Source organism: Phyllobates terribilis, unplaced genomic scaffold (genome assembly GCF_046119375.1).
Source record: "Phyllobates terribilis strain yellow unplaced genomic scaffold, ASM4611937v1 Scaffold_2__4_contigs__length_985480577, whole genome shotgun sequence".
NCBI lineage: Eukaryota > Metazoa > Chordata > Amphibia > Anura > Dendrobatidae > Phyllobates > Phyllobates terribilis.
Window position 1 is genome coordinate 165,452,442 of NW_027362762.1, and position 20,694 is coordinate 165,473,135.

The following is a 20,694-nucleotide window of genomic DNA, read 5'->3' on the forward strand; positions in this document are numbered from 1 at the left end:
GATGACACACTGATGGTAAAAAAGGACCAAACACTGATGACACACTGTTGGTAAAAACAGGCCAAACACTGATGGTAAAAAGGACCAAACACTGATGACACACTGATGGTAAAAAAGGACCAAACACTGATGGTAAAAAGGACCAAACACTGATGGTAAAAAGGACCAAACACTGATGACACAGTATTAATAAAATGGACTAAACATTGATGACACAGTGACAATAAAACGGATCAAACACTGATGACAACTGATGGTAAAAGCAGACCAAACACTGATTCGTTTTATTATCACTGTGTCATCAGTGTTTGGTCTGCTTTTACTATCAGTGTGTTGTCTGTGTTTGGTCCGTTTTATTATCACTGTGTCATCAGTGTTTGGTCTGCTTTTACTATCAGTGTGTTGTCTGTGTTTGGTCCGTTTTATTATCACTGTGTCATCAAACACAGAGGACACACTGATGGTATAAACGGACACAAGGACTGTACACTGATGACACACGGATCCAAAACACTGATTGCAAAAACGGATATACGGACTGTTCACTGATTACATACTGATCCAAAACACTGATGGTAAAAAAGGACCAAACACTGATGACACACTGATGGTAAGAACAGACACAGACTGTACACTGATGACACACAGATCTAAAACACTGAGGGCACAGTTACCATTTTTTCACATACGTGTTTAAACACAGACGTGTGAAGAAGACCAAGACAGTATAATATTGGGGTCAATTGAAGTTAGGGTTTTCAGATTTTAAGTAGTGAAAGGGAACATTTATAACTCAGTTGTTCCTTTTGCTTTTTTTTCATACAAGAAAAATTAATAATTTTTAGTCAATGATTCCGATCAGGCTTTTATCTGTTTGTTTGTCATTTGTCCGGTTTTACCATCGGGGTGGCATCCACTTTTTATATACACAAAAAACAAAACTTCCAGATTTCTCCTACCCATTAGACCAGGGTTTCCTAAACTCCAAGCCTCACGCCACCCCCCAAACAGATCATGTTTACAGGATCTGCTTAGTATAGCACAAGTAAGAACATGGGATCATATCTAATACCTTGAGGATGATTCCTTCACTAGGGAAATTGAGAAAACATGATATGTTTGGGGGAGGGGGCGTGAAGACTGGAGTTTGGGAAATGACATCAGACAGTAAAAAACTAACAGCACTAGGATGCTACACTGATGACATCCATGTGTGATCTGGGTTGTTGTTGTTTTTTTCATGGATCCATTGACATGAATTGGCAATGTGTGATTTGCAAGTTGGATAAAAGTTTGACATGTCTATTTTTTATTTTTTTATCAATTTTATGCTTTGGGATTTTGAGATTCCAGACGAGCAATGGACTATCATAATTACCATACTGCCCAATATGGTGCCTGATTAAAGGGATTTTTCTTTAGTTCTTGTAGCAATGTGGTTTTAAGTAAGTCCATACCCTATCTAGAGCAAACGTTTACTTGTTATATACTAAGAAACTTAACAATATAGCTTGAGCAATTAACGATAGATTCTTCATATGTGAATCTAAAAGTCATCTTTAATCAGGAAAACATTAAAGTATTGCAGCAGCAAGTATAGGAGGAGGCCAGCACTAACTATAGTATCCAATGAATATGCAGGTGCGAGTAGACTGTAGATGATATACAAATATACACACACAACACTCTGTAATTAATGAATATATAAATTCCACTATTGTTACACATAGAAAAAAATGTGAGCTACTTGGTTTACGTTTTTGATCAAAACCGTATAAGCACATTTACTAACAGTCAGTCACCTTGTCATTGTAATGCACTTGGGTAGAGGAAATAAAATGTATAATTATATGCTTAATTGTAAAACACTGGGCAAAACTGTCACTGAAAAAGACCTGGGTGTATTGGTGGACCACAAGCTCACGTTTAGTGGCCAGTGTCAGGCTGCTGCTGCAAAGGCAAATAAAATAATGGGATGCATTAAAAGAGGCATAGATGCTCATGAGGAGAACATAATTTTACCTCTATACAAGTCACTAGTGTGACCACACTTAGAATACTGTGTACAGTTCTGGTCTCCGGTGTATAAGAAAGACATAGCTGAACTAGAGAGGGTGCAGAGAAGAGCGACCAAGGTTATTAGAGGACTGGGGGGTCTGTAATACCAAGACAGGTTATTACACTTGGGGTTATTTAGTTTGGAAAAACGAAGGCTTAGGGGTGATCTTATTACTATGTACAAGTATATGAGGGGACAGTACAAAGACCTTTCTACTGATCTTTTTACTCTGAGGCCTGAGACGGGGACAAGGGGGCATCTTCTACGTCCGTCTGGAGGAAAGAAGGTTTAATCATAATCACAGACGGGGATTCTTTACTGTAAGAGCAGTGAGACTATGGAACTCTCTGCCACATGATGTTGTAATGAGTGATTCACTACTAAAATTTAAGAAGGGCATGGATGCCTTTCTTGAAAAGTATAATATTACAGGTTATATATACTAGATTCCTTGATAGGGCGTTGATCCAGGGAACTAGTCTGATTGCCGTATGGAGTCAGGAAGGAATTTTTTTCCCCAATATGGAGCTTAGTGTTTGCCACATGGGTTTTTTTTGCCTTCCTCTGGATCAACATGTTAGGCTATGGGTTGAACTAGATGGACTTAGTCTTCCTTCAACCTTAAAAACTATGTTACTATGTAGATGGGTTATACACTTTCGATCAAAAATGTTCATCAAGTGCCTAGTGCTACACACAATAAAATATGAGGCTCTTGGTTGACATTTTTGATGAAAACGGTATAACCCATCTACCAATGACAAGGCGACTTAGTAAATGAGTTTATACACTTTTGATCAAAATTGTATACCAAGCAACTAATTTTCATTTCACATATAACAATAGTGGAATTCATGCATTCATTAATTGCAGAGAGAGGTTGCATCATGTTTGTACATATCAAAGTAATGAGTAATGTTGCATGGTTTTAATTTGGAAATGGAGCCATCACACAGTGTCAATTTCTCATCCCATAAAAAAAAATATTAAAAATCTACCTCCGGAATATCAGGAAGATTGTATTACCATGCATTAACAATTCTAGATCACCTTTCTGTAGAACTTTCATTATGCTATCCCTCTGTTATTCCTCCTGGAAAGAATGAATAGTGACAACTGGGCATTGTCTGGTAAATAGGGAATGTTTCTATATAGTCTAAGACTGCTGGCACTGAGTAAATAATGTAGTGTGTAGTGATGTACCCCTCTGGGAATAACAGAGGATTAGTACAATGCAGTGTAGTCAGGGAAACTACTACAATTGCTATTCTATGAAGAATGCATGGATATAACTAGAAATCCATCTACAGATTGAAGAGGTGAAACCTCCACGTATTTCATGCTATGTAGAAATAGTTTGCAGATTCTGAAATTTCACCTCCCGGCACCAATCATATCTATTCTGTAGACTCCGGCTGCCATGATGTATAGCCAGGTTTCCTTCTATAAGACTGTATTAATCAGGACATAACTTTGGCCAGAGCCGACACGTGACACTGTTCTCCTGGGTGCACGCTGAGCTTCTGGCACTGGTTCACATTATTACAAGCCACATTCACTGACCTCCCCGTGCGCTGAAGTTCAGGTCCACTGTGCTCATGCTCCGGCTCCGGGTCCACATGACAGACGTTTCCATTGGGGACTCCCGGCATCTTCCTTTTCTCCTGAAGGACGATTATGCAATAAAACCTTTTACAGTGAAATGCAATTACGGAGGAACACACCACTGCTTACCCAGTTACTGTTCTGTGAATAGCACATTGATAGATTATATGGAAATGGTCGCAGCTTCTACAGAACTGTAACGCAACCTCGGTTCATTACACGGATAGATGAGCAATCCCATTACTATAAAATATGGCATAACAATGCCGGTAAAATCATATTTCTCATGGATAGATGTAGCCAGGGCAAATTCTTGTGATTTTAAAGGCAATGTATACCATTGCACATCATTTTTGTTGTTGTTATTGTTTACTTCCAGCTTTAACATTTTGTCATCCAAAGGCTACCAGAGGGTTAAAACAATAAACTGACATGGTACTCACCTGTTTCTGCAATATTATCGACTCTCCATTGCTGCCAAAGTTCCCTTTACACTCTATGACACCATATCTACAGTACATATCACCGATGCAGCCAATTAATAAGCTCAGCATTTCATGCAGTCTACATTGTCTGAGCTGCTGAGGTCTGTGATTGGCTGCAGCGGTGATGTGCACTGTAGTCATAAATTCACTGCAGCCTGAAAATAGACACCGGGGCAGCGGCAGAGAGCTGGGAAAGAAGAATATCAGCCCAATGTATTGTTAGAACCCTCTGCCAGCCTAAGAATGATAAAATATTAAAACAGAAAACCCTTTAAGCTGCTTTTAAATAGTTTTTTATTAAAAATGTTCTACTGTTAGGCTATGTGCCCACGTTGCAGAAATGAAGCGGAAAATTTGCGCTTCATTTCCGCATGTCCTTTCCTGGAAAAACGCATGCGGAATTTCGCGAGCGTTTATCGCACGTTTTTCGCGCGTTTTCGACGTGCGGAATTGCCTTGCGTTTTTTATTGCATTGAAAAGGCAACTCCGCATGCGGAAACGCAAAATTAATTGACATGCTGCGGATTTTTGTGCGCATCAAAAACGTAGCGGAAAAATCTGCAGCATGGGCATAGAACTTGCGGATTCTCATTGGGGACCATGGGGTGCGGATTACCAAGCGTTTCTGCTGCGGAAATTCCGTATAAAATACGCTTGTAAAATGCTACGTGGGCACATACCCTTATGCGGCCTCTGAGTTTTGTGAGTCCTTTTCTAGCTGAGTGTTTTTGCAAAACTGATATAAATCTGTCACAGCTTCTTCTCCTGCTGGATCTCTGCCCTTCCCTCTCTGTGTTAGAGATAGCAGGAGGGATATGGAAGGGTTGTACACAGATCTGTAGCAGAGAGCGGGAGAGTATCTTGGAGGGCACAAAAAACAGGCCATCAACTAGGAGAAAAGTTCATAGAGATGAAATTACAGTCGTGGAGCAATGCTGATACCCCAAAGGAAGTGAAGGCAGTAGTACTGTGGATACACACAAACCTCATATCCAGCCTATATTACTGGGAGAGATACTCCAACAACAGAAAAATCTGAAGCAAGGATGATGCTACAAATTGCATATCAGGAGCTCCTAAAATGAAAGAAGCAATGAAGATTGCAGACCATCTCTGAGAGCACAAACTCTTGTTACCATCATAATGCTCTGATTATATTACCGGTTTCATCAATCCTGATGAACCTTTGAAAAGGGGAAACGCGTTGAGTTTGCTATATGGTGATGAGCCTTAATTTTTTCCTATGTGGATGTTTTTGCTTCACGAGTTTGCTATATTGTAATGAGCTCCATTTGCATCATATGTGGATGCAATTGCTATATGGTAATGAGCTTTAACTGCATCATATGTGGATTAATATATGATCAATATATGAACTCTCCACATGTTAAATGAATTTGCTACCTGACAATTGGATTCTGGGTCAGGCAATGAGCCTCACTTAGGACTCTGTGTTTTTGGAGGTCGTTGTCACTATTGTATTCCAAAGAGATTGACCACCTGACTGATTTCTAGATCAAACTGGGTCTGTCACTATTTTGATTTGTCATCATTTTTTATCCATTTTTATCCATGTTTGACCTACCAATTTGTTATGCCATGATCTGTTATATACTCGTCTACCCCTTCTCCATTGAGTATAAGACACTGTATGATATAGTAGTATTCAGGCATCTGTTGAGTTTATATATGATGGCACTAGCACTTTATGAAGATTAACTCTAATAGCGTAAGAAGGGACAGTTGCCGTCGAGTGGAGGCGCCATCTGCTAGGGTGCCAATCCTCTTGGCAGGTAGGGGAAAGAGTGAGAGCACTTTACTATCACTTTACTGTGAGCTTTGTTCTGAAGATTGCACACTGAAGCTTAATGTGATGTTGTTACCTTAAAGGGGTTGTCCAGGACTATTTTTTTTTTTACGGGTCTAAAAATTAGCAAGCAGGTTATTGCTAACAGATGCAGCTACCTGTCTGTTCTAAGCGGCTCCTGCTCAGAGAGGTCTCCAACCGCTCCTGCTGGCGATTCAGTTGCTCCATGTCAACATAACAGCACTTCCTCTTCCAGGCTGCTCTGTCGACAGGGCGTGCCTGCTGGCGTCATGCTGGTTGACAGCCGGCTCCCCACAATTAGGCAGCGGGGAGTCAACTATCAATCAGGATGACGTTGACAGTCACTCCCCGTTGACAGAGCAGCCCGGAAGAGAAGCTGGTGCTCTGTGGATGTGACCTCAGTGGAAGCAGCTTAATTGCGGGCATGAGCAGTCTGTGATCCCTCTGTGCCGGCAGAGAACAGCGCCAGACACAACAGGCAGGTAGTTCGCCGGGTACCTAACTGGCCTCAAAATCCCTGTTTGAGATATAAGGTATTAATGGGAGGGAAGGCTGTTACTATTATGCATAAGGGGGCACTGAGTTCCAAGCTATGGATCTATATGTGATTAAGCCTGGATATATCTACATAGGACCAATTAATTTTTCACTTTCTGGATGTTACAGTAAATGTATTTTTAGTACGACGAAGATCCGGTCATGCTGACACTCACTTGAGAAGGAACATTCTTTGGTGGCTCAATTCTGATGGATGGGTCCCATTCTCCTGGTGGGAGCACAGTTACTTGATCCAAGAACTCGTCAATCCCAGCTAACAAGTCTCCTCTGTCCTTCGCTTTGTAAGCAACATCATGGAAAATCTTTAAACGCATTATTAGTTCATGACAGTAATTGGTAAGGACACCGGTTGACATTTCATAGAATCCTGTCATCAGGGTCAGATTTGGCTTTTAAACCTTATTATAATACATAACACAGGTTGCTCTGCTATTGACAGATGGAGATCTGCGCCATTCATGATGCCCTTTCCTTAGCAACCTCCACAAGACAATTTAGTTCACTATGACGCATTGAGAACCCACACAGTATTAAATATTGATTCTGAACAATGAAAGCATTTTTAGTTTATTTCCTAACAAGTAAAGAGGTAGAGCAAAGATTGACCCTGGTGAGAGGCTCTTGGCAAAACCAATAAAACTGATCATATAAAACAATGTGTTATCAAAAGAAAGCAATATTATGCAACATATCCCAGATTACCCAAAACTTCACTCCAAGCTATGTTATGCACACATATAGGAACATTAGGTTAACATACAGAATACCATACCTCATCAGTCATTATGGTAGCCATTGATCGGCCAATCTCATGATATTGTTGTGCTTTTCCTACTGGCCCCAGCAAGATGAATAAAAATCTGAAAGGCATATGGTGAAATAGGAGAAAATAACTAATCTGAAAGATTTTTCAATGTTAACATGGTACTCCTAGCTCGTCCATTTATGTGTTATCTATAGAATATGCCATAAATGTATTTTACATGCATTATTCTCAAGAAGAGGGCCCGACGCGTGCCGCTGTCAGTGGAGTAGTGGTCGGAACTTACAGTCATTAGTAATGGAATTCCAACAACCTCCCCACTGAAAGCAGAGCATGAATGGGCCCCGTAAGCTAAATAGATGCTGGTCCCATTAGTTGGACCCCGATCTACCGTGGCATATCCAGTGTATATGACAAATGTATGAGCTGGTAGCACCCCTTTATTTTAGTTCTTGTTAGGATCTGTTCACACCAGCATTTTGAGATCTGTTTCTCAAATTTTTAATTTTGGAAACCAGCTGCAATTTTTGTTTCATTCAAAAAAGGAACTAAACAGGAGTCAGAAAGTCAATGATCAGTTACTTCGTACAAATGAAAAAAGACAAATGTACATTAAAGGGGTATTCCCATCTCCAAGATCCTATCCCAATATGTAGTAGGTGTAGTAATAATAATATTATCAAATACCTTCAATTAGAAATGTAGTATATTTTTTCTGATTCGTTATGTCTCTTTCCTCATGTGCAGGCTTTGCAGGACTTTAGGTATCCATAGTTACGTCCACTGATAAAGTGACAGTTAGATAGCTAGTTACTATTGGTCGTAACCATGGATACCTAAGGTCCTGCAATGCCTGCACATGAGGAAAGAGACATGGAGAATCAGAAAAACTATACTACATTTCTAATTGGAGGTATTCGCTAATATTATTATTACTACACCTCCTACATATTGGGAGAGGATCTTGGAGATGAGAATATCCCTTTCAGTTCAAGTTCCATAATACAGAACGGCGAAAGGGAACTTAAAAATGCAGGTGTGAACATAACCTTACATAAATAACTAATTTTATTTATTTTGGGGATACTACATTTCCAATTTTCTTTTAGTTTGCAATTTACTTTACAATTGAATGCTAAAATTAATACACATTGTGTAAGTTTATAAACTTATGTTCATAGTCTTATGTGACACAAGTTATTCCAAAATTAATAGCATAAAATTGACCTTCATGTCAGGGCTAGCCTGTAGATACGGGTCATGAGAAAAACAAATTCTATGCTTTTATGTATCAAGACAATTAAAAAAAAAAAACATCTGGTTCTTAGAAGGTTTGAAAATTAGGACAATACAGGTTAAAAGCAACACAAGGCAAATTACACCATGTTATTCTTTATAAAGAAAAAAATACCAGGACAAAATGCAGAAGACGTTTTTGAAAAATGAATCAAAAATTAACCCTATGAATCCACAGCTTGTAAAAACACATTTAGCAGCAATAACTTGAATTAATGGTTTTCAGTATGACATTTATCAGTCTCTCACATCATTCTGAAAGAATTTTGGCCCACTCTTCTTTACAATGTTGCTTAAAGGCTTTTTCCCACAAACAAAGTACATTTTATTTAATAGATCTTGGCATAAAAATAACTTCCACAATTGGATGTGTTAAAAAAAATGTTCCGGTGCTGAGATAATCTTATAAATGTGCCCATGCTGTGTACTGTGTAATGGCTGTGTCTTACCGTACAGGGACATGGTCTGATCATACCACAGCTCCTGGGCAGTAGAAAAACTACTGGAACAACATGTCCATTTTGAACTGTCCTCCCACCTCTCCTCCTGCTCCCTCTTTGACCACCTACAATCTGGTTTCCGACCGCACCATTCTACTGAAACTGCACTGGCTATAGTCACCAACGACCTACTAACCGCCAAATCCAAGCGACACTACTCTGTAGTCCTCTCCTGGATCTCCTCATACCTAACAGACTGGACATTCAGTGTCTGCCACTCACACACCACCTCCTCATCTCACCCCATATTTGTCGGTGTCCCCCAAGGTTCAGTTCTAGGACCCATCTACACCTTAAGCCTGGGACAGCTCATAGAGTCTCATGGCTTCATTATCACCTCTATGCCAACGACACACAGATCTACCTCTCTGGACCCGATATCTCCTCCCTACTAACCAAAACCCCACAATGTCTGTCCGCTATTTCATCCTTCTCTGCTAGATTTCTAAAATTTAACATGGACAAAACAGAATTCATCATCTTTCCGCCATCTCATTCAACCACCCCAACTGACCTATCTATCAACATCAATGGCTGTCCACTCTCCCCAGTCTCTCAAACTCGCTGCCTTGGGGTAACCCTGGACTCTGAACTCTCCTTCAAACCACATATCTAAGCCCTTTCCACTTCCTGCCGACTCCAACTTAAAAATTTCTCCCGGATCCGCACATTCCTCAACCATGAATCCGCAAAAACACTAGTGCATGCCCTCATCATCTCCCACCTCGACTACTGCAACCTCCTGCTCTGTGGCCTCCCTTCCAACACTCTCGCACCCCTTCAATCTATCCTAAACTCTGCTCCCCGACTAATCCACCTGTCCCCCCGCTATTCCCCGGCCTCTCCTCTCTGTCAATCTCTTCACTGGCTCCCCATTGCTCAGAGACTCCAGTTCAAACCCCTAACCATGGCATACAGTTATATGAAAAAGTTTGGGCACCCCTATTAATCTTAAGCTTAATGTTTTATAAAAATTGGTGTTTTTGCAACAGCTATTTCTGTTTGATATATGTAATAACTGTTGGACACAGTAATGTTTCTGCCTTGAAATGAGGTTTATTGTACTAACAGAAAATGTGCAATCTCCATTCAAACAAAATTTGACAGGTGCATAAGTATGGGCACCTCACCAGAAAAGTGACATTAATATTTAGTAGATCCTCCTTTTGCAAAAATAACAGCCTCTAGTCGCTTCCTGTAGCTTGTAATGAGTTCCTGGATCCTGGATGAAGGTATTTTTGACCATTCCTCTTTACAAAACAATTCCAGTTCAGTTAAGTTTGATGGTCGCCGAGCATGGACAGCCCTCTTCAAATGATCTCATAGATGTTCAATGATATTCAGGTCTGGGGACTGGGATGGCCATTCCAGAACATTGTAATTGTTCCTCTGCATGAATGCCTGAGTAGATTTGGAGCGGTGTTTTGGATCATTGTCTTGCTGAAAGATCCATCCCCTGCGTAACTTCAACTTTATCACTGATTCTTGAACATTATTGTCAAGAATTTGCTGATACTGAGTGGAATCCATGCGTCCCTCAACTTTAACAAGATTCCTGGTGCCGGCATTGGCCACACAGCCCCAAAGCACGATGGAACCTCCACCAAATTTTACTGTGGGTAGCAAGTGTTTTTCTTGGAATGCTGTGTTTTTTTGCCGCCATGCATAACGCCTTTTTGTATGACCAAACAACTCAATCTTGGTTTCATCAGTCCACAGGACCTTCTTCCAAAAAGAAATTGGCTTCTCCAAATGTGCTTTTGCATACCTCAGCCGACTCTGTTTGTGGCGTGCTTGCAGAAACGGCTTCTTTCGCATCACTTTCCCATACAGCTTCTCCTTGTGCAAAGTGCGTTGTATAGTTGACCAATGCACAGTGACACCATCTGCAGCAAGTTGATGCTGCAGCTCTCTGGAGGTGGTCTGAGGATTGTCCTTGACTGATCTCACCATTCTTCTTCTCTGCCTTTCTGATGTTTTTCTTGGCCTGCCACTTCTGGCCTTAACAAGAACTGTCCCTGTGTTCTTCCATTTCCTTACTATGTTCCTCACAATGGAAACTGACAGGTTAAATCTCTGAGACCGGTTTTTGTATCCTTCCCCTGAACAACTATGTTGAATAATCTTGGTTTTCAGATCATTTGACAATTGTTTTGAGGACCCCATGATGCCACTCTTCAGAGGAGATTCAAACAGGAGAACAACTTGCAAGTGGCCACTTTAAGTAGCTTTTCTCATGATTGCATACACCTGGCTATGAAGTTCAAAGCTCAATGAGGTTACAAAACCCAAAAAAGTGCTTTAGTAAGTCAGTAAAAAGTAGGTAGGAGTATTTAAAACAAGAAAATGATAAGGGTGCCCATACTTATGCACCTGTCAAATTTTGTTTGAATGCAGATTGCACATTTTCTGTTAGTACAATAAACCTAATTTCAAGGCAGAAACATTACTGTGTCCAACAGTTATTACATATATCAAAATGAAATAGCTGTTGCAAAAACACCAATTTTTATAAAACATGAAGCTTAAGATTAATAGGGGTGCCCAAACTTTTTCATATAACTGTATAAAGCCATTCACAACCTGTCTCCTCCATATATCTCTGACCTAGTCTCCTGGTACGTACCCGCACGCAACCTCCGATCCTCGCAAGATCTCCTTCTCTACTCCCCTCTTATCTCCTCCTCCCACAATCGCATACAAGATTTCTCCATTGCATCCCCCCTACTCTGGAACTCTCTACCCCAACATATCAGACTCTCGCATACTGTGGAAACCTTCAAAAGGAACCTGAAGACCCACCTCTTCCGACAAGCCTACAACCTGCATTAACCATCGCTCTAATATACCGCTCCACGACCAGCCCTACCCCAACCTACTGTATCCTCACCCATCCCTTGTAGATTGTGAGCCTTCGCGGGCAGGGTCCTCGCTCCTCCTGTACCAGTCGCCATCACGTTTTGTTCAAGATTATTTTAATTATTTTGCAATGTATACCCCTTTTTCACATGTAAAGAGCCATGGAATAAATGGTGCTATAATAATAAATAATAATAATAACAATAATAATAAATGGAGAAGATGGGGAAATCTTGTTCTCCATCTTCTCCTCACCTGTGCTGTAATTCTCTCATCCGAGTAAATCTGATCACACTATGCTGACACTTGGATCAAACTCTGGCAAGAGTTTGATCCGATTCTCTCGCAGAGAGAATCAACGCTCATGTGACCATAGTATAAGATCATCGCTGAGGTTAACACGCACCTGAATATTCGAGGCCAACAAAATGCCAAAATTAAATCTTTTACAGAACCGGTCACATTTGCTGATGAACATTTGATCAAAGGCATTTGTTCTGCAGCACCTGGCTGCTACTTACCCTCCTAATTCCTATGGAAGGCAGTAAGGGTGTACTTAATTATTCACACACGTTGTCAGCATTTTAGCCTAGCTTTTGCTAACTAAATAATAACACTGTAATTTGTCATGGATAGCTATTCATCTGATTATATTTACCCAATTTTAGGACCTTATATGAACCACATTTTTTATTAATATGTCCTGATCTGTAAAACTGTAGAATTCAAAGAGGATGTACTTAGTTTCTCTCACTACTGTAATTATATAATGTTATGTGGAGTCTAGAGGTAGCAGGGAGTCTGTACCTTCATCCAAGATAACAGGCTCTGACTATTTTTCCATCAAAACTGGTATGACTGGTAAGATATAGTAGGCAAGTTCTTACTCAGACGCAGTCTACTACGTCTGGGTGTCCACCTCCAGTAGTAGTGCAAGCCCGAAAGTTATACACGACAAAGCACACGTTGACTCTGTCAGCACTGGTATAGTCAATGGCCTCGTTGGCGCATACACCCGAAGCCCGTTTTGCGTGTGGTTCGAACGCAAGCCAGTGACGGGACCACTGAACATGAAAGCACTGTAATACCATGCGAGTCAGATCCTATCCATCTAAATTCCAGTATCCGCTGTTCTTCATACTGGTCCAGCCTTATGATGAGAAATTACATGAAGGAAAGAGGCTTTCCATTGTGTGCCAATTTTCAGTGAAGCTCAAGCCTTAGTTAGAACTGCCAGATGAATTAAGTCACTAGCCATTAACAGGGCCCGCAGCCCTTGAGATGTAATTGCACATTTAATCTGTCACCTTAAAGGGACGAGCCTCTACCAATCCACTGACTATCCCTAAACAACTTCTCTTTTTTTATATATTTGGCAAAATATAAACTTAATTAATCAGAGTTCATCTTCCAACCTCCAATATGTACGTAATTATGTCATAAATAAAAGGGTAATTTGGCAGCTTGGTAAGGGGTAATGAGACTGTTTGGCTGGAAGAATGCAATGAAAGTGGAATTAGATCTCAGCAGCGATAGCCTAACAGAAAGCGAACAAATCAAATATATCATTCAGGAGCTGGCATGAAACAGGCAATTAGGATGGAAATAAAAGAAACAAGTTTTGTGAACCTGCTAGCAAGTCATATAAATAGATACAATAGGAGATAGACAAAAAGATCACTCCTTTGTCATGCATCTAGAATAGTGAGTGCTTGGGGTGCGGACGCTGCCCTGTTATGTTAGCGCCTGCTAATAATTAGGAAGGGACAGGTTCTCACTTGACTCTTATTTTCTGTAGCCTTTATGGTGATGCCCTAAAACGTGGCAACAAAGGGTAATTCTCGGTTTGTAGACACATTGCAAGCATTTGTGAATACACAAAATATAAATGCACTCCTCCTGAATGTTGTCAGATGCTCCCTCAAAAACCAACTCAATTGTGATTGGTTATTTGATGGGACGAACGATCTATCTTACCTAGTGGGGATAGGGACTTCTGTCAGTCCAGTAAGAAGAACTGCTGGAGATAGACGGACAAAGGCTACGATTGGTCGTTCTAAGAAATCCAGTTCTCCAACAAGTACGTTGGAGGCTTCTGCTCCCGTAGGTATTTTTTTCATGAAATGAAGATCCACCTTGAAAAGTCACAAAATTAATACAAGATGAACAATATATACAACCACAAATAAAAATTATGATTATACTAAATATGGGAATTATTCATTTTTATCGTTGCCATGCACTTTGGAAAACAGTTATTCGGTGTATACATTTTGGTAAAAGTACAGAAGGGGGTAAAAGTAATGCACTCTGTATATAGTTAAAGCACCACGCCAGCGTTTTTTTTTATTGCAGAGCTGGAGTGGTGCAACTAATCTAAGTTCCCTGCCACTAGTCTTACACTTACAAGCTGCCGTCTTCGTCTGTTCCCAGCACTGCTCCGGTCGGTCTTCTGTAGTTTGTGACCTGCGGATCGCTCCAGTGTATGCTGAGTGAGCCACAAGTCAAAACTCAGTGTAAGTCTACAAGAGCAGGAACGAGGGTCTCATAGACCTACATTGAGAGCTTTTGACAGTTACCTCTGACTTCCAGTCTGTCAAAATTTTCGACACGATATGGCGGATTGGAACCAGAGTGGCACTGGGAAGAGCTGAAGACAGTGGCTGGTGAGTATAATACTAGGGTCAGGGAATTTAGTAGCACCTCTACAGCACTGAAGTATCAAAAACAAAACACTGGAGTGGTGCTTTAAGACATATAGTATAGAATTTATAATTTTCTACTAAGATCTTTTTAAAGAGAGCACAAAATACACATACTACAAGGACAAGGGGATCGGCAGAGAAGGTGGTTGCCTACAAAGCCACTGAGGGATGTAAAGCAATTTATAGATCAAAAAATAAAATAAAAAGTTTTTGATCCATGAGTTGAAGTGTTGAGGAGGAGATGGAGGGAAATAAAAAGTATTATAAAAAAAGAACTCAATGGATTGGTGCGAGCATGTGCGCACATGAGTTTTTTGAGGCATTCAAAAATAGCAAGTGTTCTAGTTGAAATCGCTTCAGAAAACACTGTTTTTGTTGAGGATTTGGAGGAGTTTTTCATTTCATGAGGATTGGAGGAGATTTAGAAGCATTTTGGAAGTTTTTTTTTCCAAAGGTTATGGGCACATACCATCTCAGACGCCAGTAAATCTGCATAATTGTAGAAGCAGAAGACGCTTCAGGAATACACAGGTGGGGTTTTTCCTGAAGCATCTTCTTTGTCCGATTGATGTTTCTGCAGTGGTTTTGCCGCTAGCACAAAAGAAAGTGGGAGCCAATGGAACTGCAAGAATAGTAGGTCTGTTCTGGTGTTCATCTGGGTCTAGGCAGGGAAGTTCTGTAAATTCCACAGTACAAAATGGTCTGAATGTTGTTACTGATAATAATATATTAGAGTGGACTGTTGTATTGGAACTCCCCTAGATGTGAAGGCGGAGTATAAGATGTGTATTGTCTTGTAAGCGGTTAATATTTTTTTATTAAATAGTACATCTTTGCTATCTTCAATGTTTATATATTCTCTTGCATGTATTTTTCAAAATTGTGTGTAATTGTGCGAAAATCTATTTATCTTCAATCTTCGAATCCTTTATAATACAAGGTGCCCTTGCAATCCCATAACTTCACATAGAGCATCCCCTTATCTGTCTCTAAAAACCCACCAGTAATTATGAGGCATGAAATGAATTGCTTCAGTCTGTTACATGCAATCTAATAGACTGTAGAAATTCTCCATCATCTCCATTCTGTCAATCCATGAAAATCGGACTGCACATAGTGCGATCCGAATATCAGATCAAACTCAGTTATGCAGAGATTTTTTTCTTGTCTGTGTCCAAGGAAAAAAATCTGACACGTGCACGGCCCGAAGGCTGTTTTTAATTAGCGCTGGATCCTACTTGCCCTTTAAATTTGTAGGTTTTTGGCACGGGAGAGGCATGTTTGATAAATATTAGGTTTAGTGTCCCAGCAAAGAATCGTTCACCTTATCATGGCTGGTGGGCTCTCATGAATTGGCCAATTTGTGCACTATGTGCCTTAATTTTATAAGCATATTCCATATAACACTACTGCTATCTAAATTTCATATTTTCATATTTCATAGAGGTTTTTTTTGTAGCCTTTGTTTCACTGTAATGGTGCAGGCCTTCATACACAGACTAAATCCTGCAGATTTTGGGGCTGACCTTTCAAACTGTATAGGGGCCTCCTGACCTCTACCGGACTGATTATCAGAAGATAAGGATTGATCATGTTTGAATTTTAGATACTGGATCCTTTTATTCTCTGCTTTCTCCTATGCAGGACATATGCAGGCTCAGCCAAGCCGAGCATGCATGTGTATGGGATAATGGAGGTAGATGTCAGATGAACAAGCAGTAAACAGATATCTACAGTCTATGACCACCTTTACTGCTCGTGTGAATAGTATACACTCTAAGGGGTGGCACAATCTATTACCATTGATTAAATAAGGATGATATGGAGCATCAAAGAAACAGCCAGGGGTGTCGCGCAGATCCCACTGCTGCCACCAGTTTGTCAGGGAACGCAACTCCAATTATCAGGACAAATACGCAATTGACTGACGAGTGATGGACGAGGCTGCAGCTGCTTCCACTACTAGGCCAGTTATTGGGGAATTCACAGTGAGCGTATGGTATGTACACCTCCGATTCCAATGCATGGAATATATATATGTGTGTGTGTGTGTATGTGTATACAGTGGTGGCCAAAAGTATTGGCACCCCTGCAATTCTGTCAGATAATACTCCGTTTCTTCCTGAAAATGATTGCAATCACAAATTCTTTGGTATTATTATCTTCATTTAATTTGTCTTCAATGAAAAAACACAAAAAGAATTGTCCTAAAGCCAAATTGGATATAATTGCACACCAAACCTAAAAAGGGGGTGGACAAAAGTATTGGCACTGTTTGAAAAATCATGTGATGCTTCTCTAATTCGTGTAATTAACAGCACCTGTAACTTACCTGTGGCATCTAACAGGTGTTGGCAATAACTAAATCACACTTGCAGCCAGTTAACATGGATTAAAGTTGACTCAACCTCTGTCCTGTGTCCTTGTGTGTACCACATTGAGCATGGAGAAAAGAAAGAAGACCAAAGAACTGTCTGAGAACTTGAGAAACCAAATTGTGAGGAAGCATGAGCAATCTCAAGGCTACAAGTCCATCTCCAAAGACGGAAAAGAAAAATTGACGAGAGATTTCAACGCAAGATTGTGCGGATGGTGGATAAAGAACCTCGACTAACATCCAAACAAGTTCAAGCTGCCCTGCAGTCCGAGGGTACAACAGTGTCAACCCATACTATCCGTCGGCATCTGAATGAAAAGGGACTGTAAGGTAGGATACCCAGGAAGACCCCACTTCTTACCCCGAGACATAAAAAAGCCAGGCTGGAGTTTGCCAAAACTTACCTGAGAAAGCCTAAAACGTTTTGGAAGAATGTTCTCTGGTCAGATGAGACAAAAGTAGAGCTTTTTGGGAAAAAGCATCAACATAGAGTGTACAGGAAAAAAAAAGAGGCATTCAAAGAAAAGAACACGGTCACTACAGTCAAACATGGCGGAGGCTCCTTGATGTTTTGGGGTTGCTTTGTTGCCTCTGGCACTGGACTGCTTGACTGTGTGCATGGCATTATGAAGTCTGAAGACTACCAACAAATTTTGCAGCATAATATAGGGCCCAGTGTGAGAAAGCTGGGTCTCCCTCAGAGGTCATGGGTCTTCCAGCAGGACAATGACCCAAAACACACTTCCAAAAGCACTATAAAATGGTTTTAGAGAAAGCACTGGAGACTTCTAAGGTGGCCAGCAATGAGTCCAGACCTGAATCCCATAGATCTCAAAATGGCAGTTTGGAGAAGGCACCCTTCAAATATCAGGGACCTGGAGCAGTTTGCCAAAGAAGAATGGTCTACAATTCCAGCAGAGCATTGTAAGAAACTCATTGATGGTTACCGGAAGCGGTTGTTCGCAGTTATTTTGGCTAAAGGTTGTGCAACCAAGTATTAGGCTGAGGGTGCCAATATTTGTCTGGCCCATTTTTGGAGTTTTGTGTGAAATGATCAATGATTTGATTTTTGCTTCATTCTCTTTTGTGTTTTTTCCTTGCAAGCAAATTAAATGAAGATAATAAGACCAAAGAATTTGTGATTGCAATCATTTTCAGGAAGAAACTGAGTATTATCTGACAGAATTGCAGGGGTGCCAATACTTTTGGCCACCACTGTATATATCTCCCGACGGTGGCCTGCATGTTTCAAATCCGGCGCCAATTCGCGGCCAGGCTGCGGAAGCGGTGTTTTAAATTTCGCGCCAATATCGCTGATTGGTCGCGGCCAATCAGCAGAGCGGTGTTTAAATTTGGCGCCAATATCGCTGACTGGTCGCGGCCGGCAGCTGCGACGAATCAGCGAACCGTGTTAGTGAGGACCGGGGAGCGGCGCTGTCTGTGCGGGTACTTCCGCTGCGAGAAGCCGGGAGATGACCGGCTAGCGGCGGTCATCTCCCGGCTGCATCGCCGCTGACCTCCGTGCAGCAGATGAGCTGCTAACGGCCGCCATCTTGTTCTGAAATCCCGCGTCGCTGATTGGCCGCGGCCGGACCAATCAGCGACGCGGGATTTCCTGGATAGACAGACAGACGGGATAAGCCAATTATATAGTAGACTAGATGGTGGCCCGATTCTAACGCATCGGGTATTCTAGAATAGGTATGCAGCCGACCGGGCGCAATCAGCAAAAAGGTGTTAAAATTTGGCGGCAATATCGGTGATTGGTCACGGGTGGCAGCCGCGACCAATCAGCGAACTGTGTTAGTGAGGACCGAAGAGCTTGTTTAAATTTGGCGATAAAATCGACCAATCAGCAGAGCGTTGTTTAAATTTGCCGGCAATCTCGCTGATTGGTCTCGGCCGGCCGGCGGCCGGGACCAACGAGCAGAGCGGTGTTTAAATTTGGCACCAAAATCGCTGATTGGTAGCGGTCGCCGGTGGCCGCGACCAATCAGCAGAGCGTTGTTTAAGTTTGGCGCCAATCTCGCTGATTGGTCGCGGTCGGCCGGTGGCCGCGACCAATCAGCAGAGCGGTGTTTAAATTTAGCGCCAATCTCACTGATTGGTCGCGGTCGGCCACCGCGACCAATGAGAAGAGAGGCGTTTAAATTTGCCAGCCATCTTGCTGATTGGTCGCGGTGGCCGGCCGCGACCAATTAGCAGAGCGGCGTTTAAATTTGCAGCCTATATCGCTGATTGGTCGCGGCCGGCGACCAATCAGCAGAGCGGCGTTTAAATTCGCAGCCGATATCGCTGATTGGTCGCGGTGGCCGGCCGCGACCAATCAGCGAACTGTGTTAGTGAGGACCGGAGAGCTTGTTTAAATTTGGCGATAAAATCGACCAATCAGCAGAGCGTTGTTTAAATTTGCCGGCAATCTCGCTGATTGGTCTCGGCCGGCCGGCGGCCGGGACCAATGAGCAGAGCGGTGTTTAAATTTGGGCGCCAAAATCGCTGATTGGTCGCGGTCGGCCGGTGGTCGCGACCAATCAGCAGAGCGGCGTTTAAATTTGCAGCCTATATCGCTGATTGGTCGCGGCTGGCGACCGCGACCAATCAGCAGAGCGGCGTTTAAATTTGCCGCCGACATTGCTGATTGGTCGCAGTGGCCGGCCGCGACCAATCAGCAGAGCGGCGTTTAAATTTGCCGCGCATCTTGCTGATTGGTCGCGGTGGCAGACTGCGACCAATCAGCAGAGCGGCGTTTAAATTTTCCGGTCATCTCGACCGCGACCAATCAGCGAGATGGGCAGCAAATTTAAACGCTGCTCTGATGATTGGTCGCGGTGGCCGGCCGCGACCAATCAGCAGAGCGGCGTTTAAATTTGCCGCCCATCTCGCTGATTGGTCGCGGCCAGCCACCGCGACCAATCAGCATCGTATTAGTGTGGGCCCGGGAGCGGCGCTGCTTGTGCGGCTCCGTATTAGCGAGGACCGGGGAGCGGCGCTGCCTGTGAGGCTCCTTCTGCTGCGAGAAGCCGGGAGATGAGCGGCTGCTCGCAGCAGAAGCATCCCAACCGGCGGCGCCGCTCCCCGGTCCTCCGTTCACACTTGCTGTCGGGAGATCAGTGGGCCAAGCCGCTGATCTTCCGACGTTAGCCGCATGGAGGTCAGCGGCGCCGGTCGAGGTAGTTGTGCTGCTAGCTCATCTCCCCGCTGCATCGCCGCTGACCTCCGTCCGCCAGATGAGCCGCTAACGGCCATCTTTTTTCAGAAATCCCGTGGCGCTGATTGGCCGCTGCCGGACCAATGAGCGACGCGGGATTTCCAGGACAGACAGACGGGATAAGACGATTATATAGTAGATATACACCACGGTACAGTCACTGCCATCTCACCCGTTTCAGGTAGCATATGGCTTCAGGGGTGCGGTTTATAGAGCAAGAGGAAGAGAGCTATTTAATTTTATAAATTTAATCCAGAAAGGTAGGCAGTGTTTATAAAAAAATATACAAAGATGGTACAAAATTGGAACAAAACAAAACAGTATATCCAATTACATAAAATAAAGGAATAGCGAAAGAAAATTACTAAATCTGATGTCACGGAAATGGTTTAAAGTTTAACAGGGGTTAGCACTCTGATTGGGAAAATGGACCACCCTCACAGCGAACTAT

At 42.2% G+C, this 20,694-nt stretch overlaps 1 protein-coding gene across 1 annotated transcript in view; it reads right to left on the reverse strand.

The window, feature by feature from the left end:
* The window catches only part of LOC141199519 (electroneutral sodium bicarbonate exchanger 1), a 265,649-nt gene that overhangs the window by 42,541 nt on the left and 202,414 nt on the right, over positions 1-20,694 (reverse strand). The window contains exons 8-11 of the mRNA XM_073663223.1: positions 13,931-14,088; positions 7,308-7,395; positions 6,691-6,837; positions 3,623-3,723 (exon numbers count right to left, since the gene is read on the reverse strand). Coding sequence (XP_073519324.1) covers positions 3,623-3,723; positions 6,691-6,837; positions 7,308-7,395; positions 13,931-14,088 — 494 coding nt within the window. The remainder of the gene's footprint in view (positions 1-3,622; positions 3,724-6,690; positions 6,838-7,307; positions 7,396-13,930; positions 14,089-20,694) is intronic.